Raw genomic sequence first — 13860 nt, forward strand, 5'->3', positions numbered from 1 at the left:
GACTTAGGACTCGAGTTGGAATTCAGCTGGCTACGTATGGACGTATTAACTAGTTTATACGTACCATCCATGATAAACTCTAATGTAATTCCATTCAACAATAGAGAGACACAATGCGGTTTTTCAGAGTTGTTTATATCATTCGCACGCGCTATTAATCACAACTGGAATACGAAACCATCGGCCACAGGGGCCTGACACAAAAGGTTTTTGACCTCAGTATCCTAGGTACTATATATAAAAAAAAACGACGAGACTGAAACATCCATCGGGCTAACCAGGATACAAGAGAGTTATCTTTACTTTTGCAGCGAGAGATACTTAACAAAGAAACTCCATCGACAATTTCCTTGCCTGAGGAATCTGAGGAAACCACCAATTGAGTATTCAAAACGCGAAGAAAGCCTGGGCAGACAAAATCGAAAAGTCTGCATGCAAACCCAGATGAAATTTGGTCAACCTTCCGAACAATGACCAAACAACAGTCTAAGACGAAAGACCGCAGTTCATCAAAAATCTTTTTAATGAATAACAACCAGGGCCCATAAACATAACATTGAAATACAAATTAAAAGATATCTTATAGAGAATTGAACTAAGTCTAGCTTGTTTGCACGAAATCGTTTCAACCCAAAAATTATCTACTTCTCTTTTTCAACCCAAAAAATAATCCCACCAACTGGTCTGCCGAGGACAAGCTTTTACTGCGATTATATCAACGGCACAAAACCAATACGACACCGGACGCTTTACATTGTGCCGTTGTTGACAGTTTTTTTGACGCTCAATTAGCTACTATATTTAGTAACTGGTAATGTCGCCGCCTCAGGGCTTCCATAAAGAATTAAGAAATGCAATTAATGATGTACTAATTCTAACGATGATGAATAAATATGAAGGCTTTCGTTTTGCCCCATCTCATGATCGTTGTAGTTCTAACTTTAATGAGGCTGCAAGTGAATACTGCCCTTATGTGAATATTCTGAGTCTCACCCAGGCGAATAATGGATTTCTGAGTCTCCCAGGCGAATACTGCCCCCATTTTGGATATTCTGAGTCTCCCCAGACTCTTGGCCCGGCTCGGTTTTTTATTTCAATGTCTCCCGGTTGACTGCTGCTCTCATTTGGATATAATGAGTCAAAAGTGCCATTTGTATATAATTTGTTTCGTCGAATAGTGCGTTTGATAAAGCGTTTTAGCGATTAAATTGAATAATGATAATTCCCAGATATGGATCGCGGCTCCTGCCGCAACACGGATCCCCGATATGAGAGCACTGCCAAGATATGGATGCCCAGATTTGGATATTCTCGGAGCTACCCCTTTGTCGGGATACGAGTAGTGTGAAATATCCGCCAGTAACTGTCAACGATGGATGTGAGAAGATGCAGTTGTTTTATCGTCGCCGGTTTGTGTTTGATATTCGGATATTTAACCGCATCAGTAGCAGCCGAAGATGATCTGTACAAACGAATCGGAATCCACAGAACTGCGACCACACAGGAAATCAGAAAGGCTTACAAGAAACTGGCGAGAGAACTGTAAGAATTCCTCCGATCTGTCGTCCATCCAATCCATCTCGATCCTCCTCGCATCCCAGTCCCAGCCTCCTCGCTCTTACTCTCAATTATTATCTTCTCTGCATCATCATCAACAATGGTCACGGCTTTTCATGATCTGCACTTTTAGGGCAAATAAATGAGAACCATGGTCTTTTCAGCTGTGGAACCCTTTAACCAAGGAAGGAATGGAGCCAAACAATTTTTGACAAAATTGTAACTCACTGCAGTTTTAGCTCACTTTTCCACTGTGTGGCGCTAGTTTTGTGGTTATGTTAGGGACATAACCATTTAGGACACATAAACTGCGGGCGCTCCAATTATACATTTTTGGGCCCATTTTTTGTACACCTACGGCCCTTTTTGTACCCCTTTTCAGATTTTTGTACATAAGTGGCCCTTGTAGACAGGCATTTATGGATGGATACTCAGCCAGCCAAGCCCTTCTGTTCTAATGAATAGATGAAATATTATAGTGTTTGGGAAGGTAGTAGGCTGAATGCCCTGCTGGTTCTAAGGATGAAGAGAGTTTGGATTATGTATTCTGTTAGGGTTTTTAGGGAGTTCAACCTGATGTCTTTATTTTCAGGCATCCAGATAAGAATCCAGATCCCGACGCTCATGACAGATTCACGCAAATCAATGAAGCTTATGAAGTAAGTCATCAGTCGTAATTAAGACCCATAATGTTTAATTTTTGACTGCGGGTTATTTTAACAAATTTACAACGTTTTAGTGCTTGGAAAAAATTTTGAGAATAAACCATGAAAATTGGGATTTTAACACGCAAGCTCTTCCGTGCTCAACACAGGGCTCTTACTATAAGAGCCAACAAGACCAGCTGCCTGCTCCAAACAGGCCTACTGCTAATGATAGCCTAACCCTCGGGAACCTTAATCCTAACCTTCTAGACCCTTAACCTTGAACCGAGTCCAGTTAAAATGAATATTGAAGAAGAGCTATAAGAATAGCGATGAAGCTTTTCTAATGGGAAATCTAAAACGTAGCCAATCATTATTGATAACCACTTTTTCTAAACGTCGTAATTTTTTCCCTTTGTAGATTTTAACGGACGCCGAAAAAAGGAAAGAATACGATAATTTTGGCCACGTGAACGTTCAACAGGGCGGCGATCGTAGACAACACTTTCAAGGGTTTCATCATCAATTCAATGAATTCTTCGGCGGTTTTAACTTTAATTTTGGCAGCCGTAATGAGGCTACGGAAAAATACCGAATCACCCACAGGTAAATACTCGCCATTCTTACAGATTAGTGAATACCGGTAACACAGAATTTTTCCTGCAAAGAAATTCAGGGAATTCTGACAATTCGGATTGTGTTTTGAGGAAAAGAAACTGATACCTGGAAATCAGGGAATTTTCTTTTCTTTAATAAAAAAAGAAGTCTAGATCACGTGTAAATTCGACTTGTTTCTCAAATAAGTTTATTTCCTAGCAGTTTCGGGATTAACTCATAAGAATTAACCTCATCTTCAGAGGAACACAATAATACAATAATGAACATTAATATGGCCACCATGAAGATAAATTCTGAACATGATATTTTTGGCGAAATTCTGACCAGTTGATCTTTACTCCAAGTAATTAAAAAGTCCTCTATGCGCTGCAGCTGCTGCTGCTGCTGCTCATTCATCTAAACGAGAAATATCACACAAACTCAAGGACCGGACCCTTTCTCTAATTTCAGGATGTATAAGATGACGATTTTACCGAAAAGTTTCGAAAAGATTCACATCATTTATATATACGAGAGCATGTGTTTGATTTGTATGAGATTGGAAACGATTTGGGAACGCTTTACGAAAGATCTCGAAGTCATAGGTTCGTTTTATTCACTATTATTGGTAATGGTGACAATTTCATTACATTTACTGTGGAAAGCGGGCTTCAATTTCTTCTACGTTATGATTGAATGGGGAACCGGCACACCAGCTATCCCGTCAGATGGCGCCACTGTGAAATCAGACGCACATGATCAAAATAAGTTCATTTTCAAGTAACTTTGATATCAATTTTCGGTCTTCCAATTCAAAAATTTGCAAATCACACATTGAAATAAACTCTGATTAGTTCATATGTGCCACGATTTTCATATATCATACATAGAATTTGAGAAATTATCGTTAGATTTTAATTGAGTTGGAGAAGAAATCCAGCGTCGACGTATTGTACACTAGCGACACCTGGTGGAATTCCGCTTGCCACAGTAGCGTTGCCGGTAACTTTTGTTGATTTGTAAATCTATAAGATATTTTCTAATTGTTCAGGTGTTGGTATAGGATCGTTTAATTTGGATCGAGAAGGTCAACTAGCGAATCAAGTGAAGGTGCACCACGCTCCTGCTATAATCGGTGTTTATAACGGTAAAATCAGTTACTATCGCGGAGACGTCGGAATCAATGAACTTCGTAAATTTGTGCGCAGTTTATTCCCGAAGAAACTTGTAACGCAGGTACGTCGTCATCGGTCCTCGAAACAGTCGACTTTTCCAGTTACCAGTTATAATGTTCATGATTCTTACAGATCGGGGGCCATTTGCTCAAAAGTTGGTGAAAGATAACTGTATGAATACCATAGTAACCATGAATTTTTAATTGTTACTATGTCAACTATCCACTGGTTAACTCTTGAGCAACCAGCCCTGGGAATCGGCGAAATATCAGCGAATTTTGGATTCCTTGATCTGTAAGAACCCTGTATCAATCAATGTGTGAGCACCAATATCCTAACTGCCCATACCCAATATTTCTTGGTATTCAGTCAATGTACCACTCATCACTAACTTTCATCTCTGTGTATATCAGGTCGATGATTTGAACTACGTGAAGTTTCTAGACGGCTGGAAAGACAATCGAATGCGCGCGTTATTCTTCTCGCGACAGGAAGTCGTACCGCTGCGGTATCTGGCGGCGTCGTTCCGCTATAAAGAACGAGTCGTCACCGGTTTCGTGCGACTCGGTTGGTCGCGAACGCGTGAAATGGAAGCGAAATTCGGCATCAATTCGCAGCGAGAGTCGTTGTTGATGTTCAACGAGGATTTTACGACTCCAGTCGCAATAGCATCGGTAACTATTTAATGGCAGTAAAAGATCCATCGTATTATGATTTAACCCGACTACGACTGCTATTTGAGAAGAGTCATTCAGGGTAGCCATTTAAACCTAGAAATCAGGGAATGGTCAGGGAATTTTGTGAAAAGCTAAAAGTCAGGTAAAAGTCGGAGAAATTTGTTGAGATCGCTAGATTGGGCATAAAATCAAACAATTTCCCTCTATGTCTTACATATTTGACTGCTTTAAATGATTGGATTCTTAACAGATTAAGTCAGATTAAACAACGCGCGTGTCAGAAAATAGTCAGGGAAAACGCAAGTCAAATAAAAGTGGTCACCCTGAAATATCAAAATGCTCCTAGAATCCTGGATAATTTCTAGTCTTATCAATCAAACTGCTATTTTTGATGTCAAATTACTCTCATTATAACGGATTCTAATTATTGGTATATCTTTGATATGGTGTTTCTTTACTTACATCATCATCAGTGCATTTTCTGTTTAACCGGAATTTTACCCAGTTTGCGTTTACCGTTCATCGTTGATCGTAACTTGACTTTCTGTTTTACAGATGAATAAAATGTCTCGTAACACGATGGATGAAGTTTTCGAAGCGAATCAATATCTTCAATTACCGAGATTGTCGTCGCAAGAGATTTTCAATCAGTTGTGTCCGATTGAAAATCGAGTTTCGCTACGCAAGTAAGTCATTGATCGGTTAATTGGGAATAGAAAGTGAAACTATACCAGGACAGCTGTTTGTATAGTATCCCCGCGTGAAAATATGTGAACTCATTTTATCGTCCGGGCGCGCAATTATTTAATGCATTCAACTGAAGCAAAAATTGGAAATATTATAACGATCTATTCAGCTCATTATTCAGACCTTCCCTAATTTAAAATAGTGCTGCTGTAAACTTCACTTGCCTTGGATCATCCCTGACCAATAAATCTACTCCACGAGGCAATTGAAATCCTGGCAGACTGTAGGGACCCTAGGAAGTTGAATTTGTGGCAGTGGAGAGCTGTATATAAATAAATGTTATGATTATAATCAGGTTGATTTGATGGATTGTCTTTGTAGGTTATGCGTTGTGTTAGTATCGAGGAATGTTATAGAACACGACGTCGCGAGGTCGACGTTCCGTGAAATGAGTAAAGATTCCGATCGCGTCAGACGAAACGCGCAGTTCGTTTATATCTACGAGGATTCGCAGACGCCATTTATAAACGCTCTATCGAAACAACGCAAAACGGTCGCTGAATCTGAACTGGAGGTCAGTCACGAGGTTTTCTATACAACCACCCCTCCCCCCCCCCCACCGGTCCAGTCGCTGAAAAGTTGGTCAACGTCATTTTCAGTTCCGATGGATTTCGGAATCCGGAGTTTCACTGTTTATTGCACTAAATTCAAAATTCAGGATTTCCACTAGTAAAGGCTGTTCTCGAAATAACGGCACTGGACCCATATTCGTCGTGCTTTATGGGTAATGACGATGATAAAACTAATAATAATAATCATAATTATAGTAATGATCATTATAATTATAATGATATGATATTATTATAATGAAGAACAGTGACATCTATCAGAGGTAAGGGAAATGAGGTACAAGTACGTCAAAAATCCTCGAATGATGAGGGTAATAACATGAACGCATAATTCATGCCCACCACACAGTAAGAAACGTTACGCCTAAAACCTATCCAATGGTAAAACGCAGTTTCAATTGTCACTTTATCAGTCATCCACTGATTAACTTCGAACCAGTTCTATAACCAGTTGTCGTGAAATTTGACTCATGAATTAAAATCAGCACATTTCCAATGTTCTCACTGTCTTTAGAAAGTCTGATTTGAAGTCAGTCGCTGGAGACCCTGACGAGTTTAATCATTCTAATCTATTTTAAAACGTGTCGTTGTTCAGGTGGTTATCTTATGGCGGCGAGGTTCACGACAGATGGATTACGAATGGCTGGAGGACGGCTGGAGTCTCACGTCGGAGAACACTTATAAACACAAAACGAAACTACTGCGAACTTTAGACGATATTTTATATAATAATCTACCGATGAAAGGAACAATCGGAGGATGGCCGGAATTAATGGATGAACACGCATCGGTTAGTATCGAATCTCACTTCAAACAATGATCAGCTATTTGAGAAAATCTTGGCGAGGACACTCGATAACACCTCTGTTGTGTCAGGTTACTTGACGACCTGTATCTGGCATTCTGTCACTCCGCAAATTAGTAGTTAGGTTTGGTCTCCACGTTTAAAGTTATTTGTTAATTTTTATTTCTTTTTAAGTCACTTCTAGTGAGAATTTTGAATAGAATATACGACTGGTTTGATGGTGTTTATATGCTGTGGCGAGGGTAAGTTCGTATTATCGGATCTGGTGAAATGTTTGCAGCTTTTCACAGTGAAAAATTATCGAATCGATTCTCATGTTTTTTTCTTCTAGAGTCGATGAACTGACGTTATTTTACGGAATGTTTACGATCATCTGTATCGTGTTTTTCGGGATATTTATGCATAAACTTGTCGTGATGGAGGATGAATCGATACACGGACCTCAGAGGAGACAACAGCAGCAGCAGCAGCAGCAGCAGCAGCAGCAGCAGCAAGCGGCATCCGTTAAAAAGTAAGTTGTTATTTTTAGTTGATGTATAGATTACATTTATTTGGGTGAAAAATCTTTGGTAATGATTTCACATAGAAAATTAGATACTTGAGTTAGTAGTGTATCTAGCAGTGTTTTTAACAGTTTTTTGATGCATACAGAAATATGACATGTTACTGAGGGTCTGACTGTTGATTACTGATTAATTTGAACAGAAATATGACAGATGTTTCTGAGGGTCTGACTGTTGATTACTGATTAAATGGAACATTTTCTTTCTTATTTCAATGAAATGTTACTGAAAATAATTTGGTTTGTTACTGATAGCACTTTTCAGACAAAAATGTTAAAGATTTTCGTACTCCAGTTCCTCTAAGGACAACCCGTCATGCCCTGGAATTCTGCTGCTACAGAGAAAATTACCAAGTCCCACAAGATCCGAGACGAGCGAAGTCTACTGTGTGTAGTTTAATGAAGACTTATTGTTTCATATATGTTTTACGCTTATAGAAAAGAAGATAATACGTTACTGATCCGAGAACTGAGAGACGAAACATTCCCGCAATTAATCCGAGATTCACCGCCGGGTCACATGACCATCTGTATTCTTGTCGACCAAGAACGCAAAACAAAACTTTTACAGAAATTCGCCAAAATATGCTGGACTTATTCCAAGTAAGGACTTTCAATCGAAACCATGAATCTGACTTGTATAATGTACAAAAAAGTTGTGATTGGTGGAATCGGTCTTTCGAAGTTAAATGAAATCATAGTGAACAACCCTAACCTCTCCTGACATTGTAACCCCAGATCCTGAGGTTTTTAGCTTGTTTTTGTCCAAGATAGTCATAATTCTGAGTTGGTCGTGTTTGAGATTTTACTGTATATTAATGTGTATTTCAGGTATAAAGCATTTACGTTCTCGTTCCTGCAATTGGATTACTATCTCAGCTGGTATCGCCGCCTATTGGAGGAAACGCTCGATTTCCGACGCAACCTCGATCATATAAACGTTAAAAACTGCATCGGAACGGTGCTCGCGATCAACGGCCATCGCAAATACTTCTGTATGTACCACGCGAAACATCCGACGAAAACACGTCACGTTACAAAACAGGCTGCAGGTGGCGCCGCCGGCACCGGCGGGAAATTCATGGGATTCGATGATTCGAGCAGCGAAGATGAAGATCGCGATATGGCGATATTCGAAGATGATTTATTACTCGGGCTACGAGAGTGGTTCGACTGTTTGTGCGAAGGTTCTCTACGACGTATGAGGGTTGATAAATGGCCCGATACTTGTCCTTCTTAATACAACGCATAATACGCACTATACACTACACTCACTCTATTAAACAGGGTTCATTTTACTTTCTCACCCCTTGATACCCCTTTAAATTGAAGAAATATTTTCAAGAACCTCGAATCTCCTCTCATTTTGAGAAATTACTTGAAATTCATTTTTAAAATGTATTCAAAACGCAATGTGTTTCTGTGTGCTACAATATATCCTGGCCCTAACAGCAATGTGGCTGGAGATTCGTAAAGGAGACCCATTACACATGATATCATGACAATAGCACGTGTACTCTTCAAAAAGTCTTCAAATGATCGTCGAGTAGTATGAACCCTGATTAATCATGTGTCAGTATTTTTACACGGTATGCAATGAGACTTGTTTTAATTGTTACATATTGTACGTATATAAACTGACTTGACAATTCACGTGTTACCAGTTTAACTCTAATCTGCTCGGATTGTCTGTTTTCATATTTTTGTAACCGTCATCAGCTGGTTTAGTGAAGCTATATAACTGCGAAGTTATGTGACAATTCTTAAAGTACGTGTAATGTACACAACGCATCCCGTGGATATTTGCGGGCAAATTCATAAAAATGTAGCCTTGCTGAATTTTTGATATTGATCAAAACGATAACAAATTCAGGAATGCTTGACATCGGGTCAATGGGGGAGGATTTATCAGAAATTGGTTCACCATCTGACATTTCAAAACCACACAGCATTGAAAACCTAAACCATAACATTTTTGAATGAACTCCTGTTTAATTTATGAATTGAATAATGTATACTTTTATAAGTTAAGCTGAGAAAAATTGAAACCTCGTTCTTGGGAGGAACAAGGTATCAAATTTTTTGCGCTTTTTGTGAATATTATTGTGTTAATGCAATCATTAGCTCTACAGGCTACAGGTCGAGCCTTCAGTTCAAATGATTTATTTATGATTAGCTTGTGACAGCAGTGGTAATTTATCTATCATATTTTGTGTTTATTTATTGCCCGTGTATTCGAGAGTCATCCTTTTTTCTATGAATTTGTGTTGGAGTGCTGCGTAACCAGGGTTTTCAAAGTCAAAATAATGGAAATTTAAGGAGGCCGTTTGCCTGGGAGCGTGCGGTGTGTACGCTATTATTTAATCATCACTCATTGCTTGTCACTATATTAGATGTTTGAATGAATTTAACAAGCTCACCTGCGTTGTGGAAAAGAGAAAAGAAATTGATCGTTTCGAATGAACCATCGGACATGTCTCATTATCAATACGTGTGTTGCTCAATGTTGTTGCCGCCATATTTTCTATGAAATCAAAACCTTTTTTAGAATGATCGCTTTAGAATAATGATATTTGTTGGGAAAAGAATTGAAGTAGTATTAAATGTATGGTCGCTATGAATAACGTTTAATGTTTAATGAATATGATGTTTTTTAATGGTAGGATTTCTAATATTTTATACATGTTTTGAGCCAATCAAAAATTTGCATGCAACGATTTTCACTTGTCTTTATTTATTTTTTTGCAGCTTAAAATCTCCTCATAGATACTCATCATCGACAGCCTCTATTTATTTCTTGATCATTCCAACTGATGTTTTATGTATATGATAACTATAAAACCAGTTTTATCCAGTTTCGGTCTAACGCAAATGTTACTGGGAAAATTTTTGGGATTGGTAGAAATACAACATTTATAGGCTGCGATCACACCAAGGCCAAATTTGACTCGGGCCTGATCTGTTCTTATTTGGCTCAGGCCAAATCATCTCCATGTGATCGCGGCTATCTTTCTATTTTCATTTTGAGCATCAATTCACTTTGTTTTTTATGCTTGTTTAAACTTAAGGAGTTATTTTCTCAGACCCTTTACACTTGACTGGATAACACTGCGTTTGTATTTCCACCTCCAAATGTTGAATCTAGTCAGATTAAAATCATGATAGGATTCGTGAAACTAGGTTTCATACATCTGATCTCACGTAGGATGTTACGCTGTCATTACGAAACCATTTCCTTTAATTTTTCATTCATTTATAACCTTTTTCACCGAGAATCCACGACTTGTTGATGTATAATGTTAGTTAGTTGGAAATAAACATAAAAAAATTGGAAATGAAAATCATTCCTTGTCTTTTATTCTTAAGTAAATGGAGGAACAAGATGGCTACCGGTACATCATTTTTCATGCATGATGATGTCTGTGCGCTTCATGACTATATAGCTGTGATCTATTACTAATCTCAAGTTTATCCAGTTGTCCATCACCTTCATGGAAATCGTAACAAGATTCCCAGCTGTCGGAATGCGGAATCCTTTGCTTAGAAACGAAGAAAACGAACTGAGAAAAAGATATGCAGTGCTGAACCACAATTTTATTTTATCTGCCATACACAGTAGAAAAGGGGAAAATAACACAAGACCTAATAAATAGTATTCAGTAATTGAACTACTTGATCTAAAATCAGGCAACAGTGCCCTCTCATTCCTGACAAATAATAGACCTTTCTGGGTCCGAATTCAACATAACAATGAGTTTCTTAAATAGGAATGAGGTGGCACTTAAACACCTTTATAACTATTACAATTATATTTCAAGAATCGTTATCAATATTGTACTTTGTTTTTACTTTATGAAATTATAATATTGGCTATTATATAAATTAAAAAAATAAAAACAAGATCAAAATATCGCAGCGATGAAGTTACGATTATCGTCTTCGTTTGTGACCGTTAAATTCAAGAAAATACTCGAATACATGTTCGCACAAGCACAAAATATCTAAATCACAAAACATAAATAAACACAAATATAAGAGAAACAATTTAAATAGTATCATACAAGATCTACAATTCATAAATACTTTCATAATTTAATTAATTGATGAATATAAATAATAATAATGATAATAATAGTCATTATTAAACGAAGAAGCAGTACAGTTATCTTTTTAGAAAACTCACCAGAGTTGAAAACAATTACGCTTAAAAACATGTTACTTCTAAGAATACTCTAATTACGATAAGTTGTTATAAATAAGATCGCTGGTTTTTTTTTTCTCTTTACGACGCGTAAAAAAAACTTTACGCAAAAAAGTAATAAAACTCCACACTGCAATATGATGATGATAATAATAATATCAATAATAATATAAACACATTACACAATAATCTCTCTCAAATTTTATCACAGAATATACTTATTATTTAAGACAGGAGGAAGTAGGTGAGGAAAAGAGATGAAATTGTTCGTAAAAGCCCGAGATTTAGCACGATCTGTATGTTTAATTTGTCAACGAAAAAAGAACCTTTAAAAACATTCCTCTAATAAGACGTATCTCTACAAGTAAAACCAGTGGGAACTAAAATATCTTCACTCGTTCGCCGCAGATAATGGATTTTATGTTGTAATTTTTTTTCGCTAATAACCAATCAACAATTAACTTTTCATCGTGATTTCATCGTGATTATCAGTTACGTATTGTATGCCTACGTATTAACTATAAATGTAATACTGTTACGAAACTTGCTGCAAGTTTACCGATAAACGCTGCTACAGTATATGATCAATATCCGCTCTACATTTCTGCTACGGTATTTCATATTTTGAAAAATGATGATGACAAAAATCTATCATGTTTGAATATATATATATATATTTTTAGTTGCTATTCACACGCGTTCAAGGATTCGCTGATTATTTACACAGAAGAGAATTCTAAAAGATTTCGTAATAATAATAATAGTAATAACAAGAACAACAGGCTCCTGTTCCACAGTTGTTGGTCAAGTTCAACTCTCTAGAGCAGAGTTATAAATTATAAGTTCATTTCCGATGTTTTGACCGCGGAGTCAAATTTAAACCGCGAACCGTGGAACTGGATCTAGCATTTTTTCATTCATCATCAAAACTGGATGCGATTCAAACTCGGATAAGCTACGGCTGATAGCAGAGAAACAGGTGCTCGAAGAAGATGAAAAACTAGGTGTCAATATCAGATTTTTAAAGTTCTGGTCAAAAGCCAATCGAAGTAAAAACTATCGGAATGTACGGCATTTTTTGACAAAGATGCATAAATATAGCGAATAACTCTTTATATGAAATATTCAGTTTTCTCTCTCTCGCTCTCTCATCAAATTAACTGACCCTTTTTAGTGAGCAATATCTATTTTAAACCATACCGATGACGATATCATTATGAAATGCATGGCTTTTTGACTCATAGTTTTCAGATCATCGTTTTAAATATTATGATATATATTTGGCAGATATTGTGGCGATGATGTTTAGATGATGATAAATACTGCCGGTGATGGAAGAAGAGATATTCTCCTGATGTTCTAATGCCCCCTCGTTTGATTGGTCTGATTGACTATATTGCTGAGCACCATTTTAACCGGTAGCGACCGATGTTCATTTTGCATAGAATTTTGCTTATATTGGATGGAATGTTTTAACTAACAACAGGGAGCCTTCGATTGGTCAAATATTTCTCAGGCCCCCGAATATGGATGGAATAAGATATTAAAATGCCTGTGAGTTTCAGGCAGGTTTTCTCTGCCAGTAGATGACATTAGGCAGTGATATTTTGAGGTATTAGTTTCGACGACCCTTTCTCAGTGAAGCCGGTGTCGGGCTGGTCGCGGTACGACGCAGCGACGCTCGCCCGGTCGGCGTAGTCGTACGCGCCAATCGACCCGGTGATACGCCGCGAGTAGGAGAACGTTGACGCGAAGGCGCGAGTCTCGTCGGCGGCGTGTGCATGTCGATGCTTTCGTCGAGTTTTTTAGTTTCGTGGTCGAGTAAAACTGCGTCGAGATTCGCGTCGCGGGCAATGTTTGTGAGCGAACCGTCGAGGATGCTTCGAATGTCACGGATTTCGTCTCCCGTTCGAGCGCTGCGTGAGATGTATTGCTGACGTTTTCGCATCTCCTGATTCAACTGATCTTTCAATGTAGCGTTCTGAAATAGAGAAAAAAGACAAACTCGATAAAATCTAAATGTAGAGGCACATATCCTAAGTGAGACGCTTGTTATCGTCATTGAGGAAAACCCACAATATCAATTTCAACAACTGTTATTGTTTCTTTTAACATTTCAGGTGGAATCCTTCCACCTAACCTCACAGGTTATTTGAAATATCATAAGTTTTATTTTCTATTTACGAATAAACTCTGAAGATTATGTAAGCATTATACGGAAGCGGTAAAAGTTGCTTTATAATATTCTATGTTTCGATGTCAGACATATTTTGCCAGTCCAAAGTTGTCTGACATATAGAAGTGAGAGTATGGCACTATTAAACTA

The 13860-nt window shown here is 37.8% G+C and overlaps 2 protein-coding genes across 2 annotated transcripts in view; one reads left to right on the top strand and one right to left on the bottom strand.

The window, feature by feature from the left end:
* The first annotated feature begins 1342 nt into the window (after positions 1-1342).
* LOC141908204 (dnaJ homolog subfamily C member 16-like) lies at positions 1343-10663 on the top strand. Its single transcript, XM_074798116.1, has 13 exons — positions 1343-1542; positions 2150-2216; positions 2623-2807; positions 3270-3403; positions 3850-4034; positions 4387-4647; positions 5206-5336; positions 5719-5911; positions 6562-6756; positions 6946-7013; positions 7103-7282; positions 7772-7936; positions 8165-10663. The coding sequence occupies exons 1-13, from the start codon at positions 1373-1375 to the stop codon at positions 8571-8573; spliced, it is 2343 nt and encodes a 780-aa protein (XP_074654217.1). The 5' UTR covers positions 1343-1372; the 3' UTR covers positions 8574-10663.
* Positions 10664-10939: 276 nt separating this feature from the next.
* The window catches only part of LOC141907967 (uncharacterized), a 34513-nt gene continuing 31592 nt past the window's right edge, over positions 10940-13860 (bottom strand). The window contains exon 28 of the mRNA XM_074797697.1: positions 10940-13515. Coding sequence (XP_074653798.1) covers positions 13150-13515 — 366 coding nt within the window. The 3' untranslated portion in view covers positions 10940-13149. The remainder of the gene's footprint in view (positions 13516-13860) is intronic.

This window comes from Tubulanus polymorphus, chromosome 7 (genome assembly GCF_964204645.1).
Source record: "Tubulanus polymorphus chromosome 7, tnTubPoly1.2, whole genome shotgun sequence".
In the NCBI taxonomy this organism is placed as follows: domain Eukaryota; kingdom Metazoa; phylum Nemertea; class Palaeonemertea; order Tubulaniformes; family Tubulanidae; genus Tubulanus; species Tubulanus polymorphus.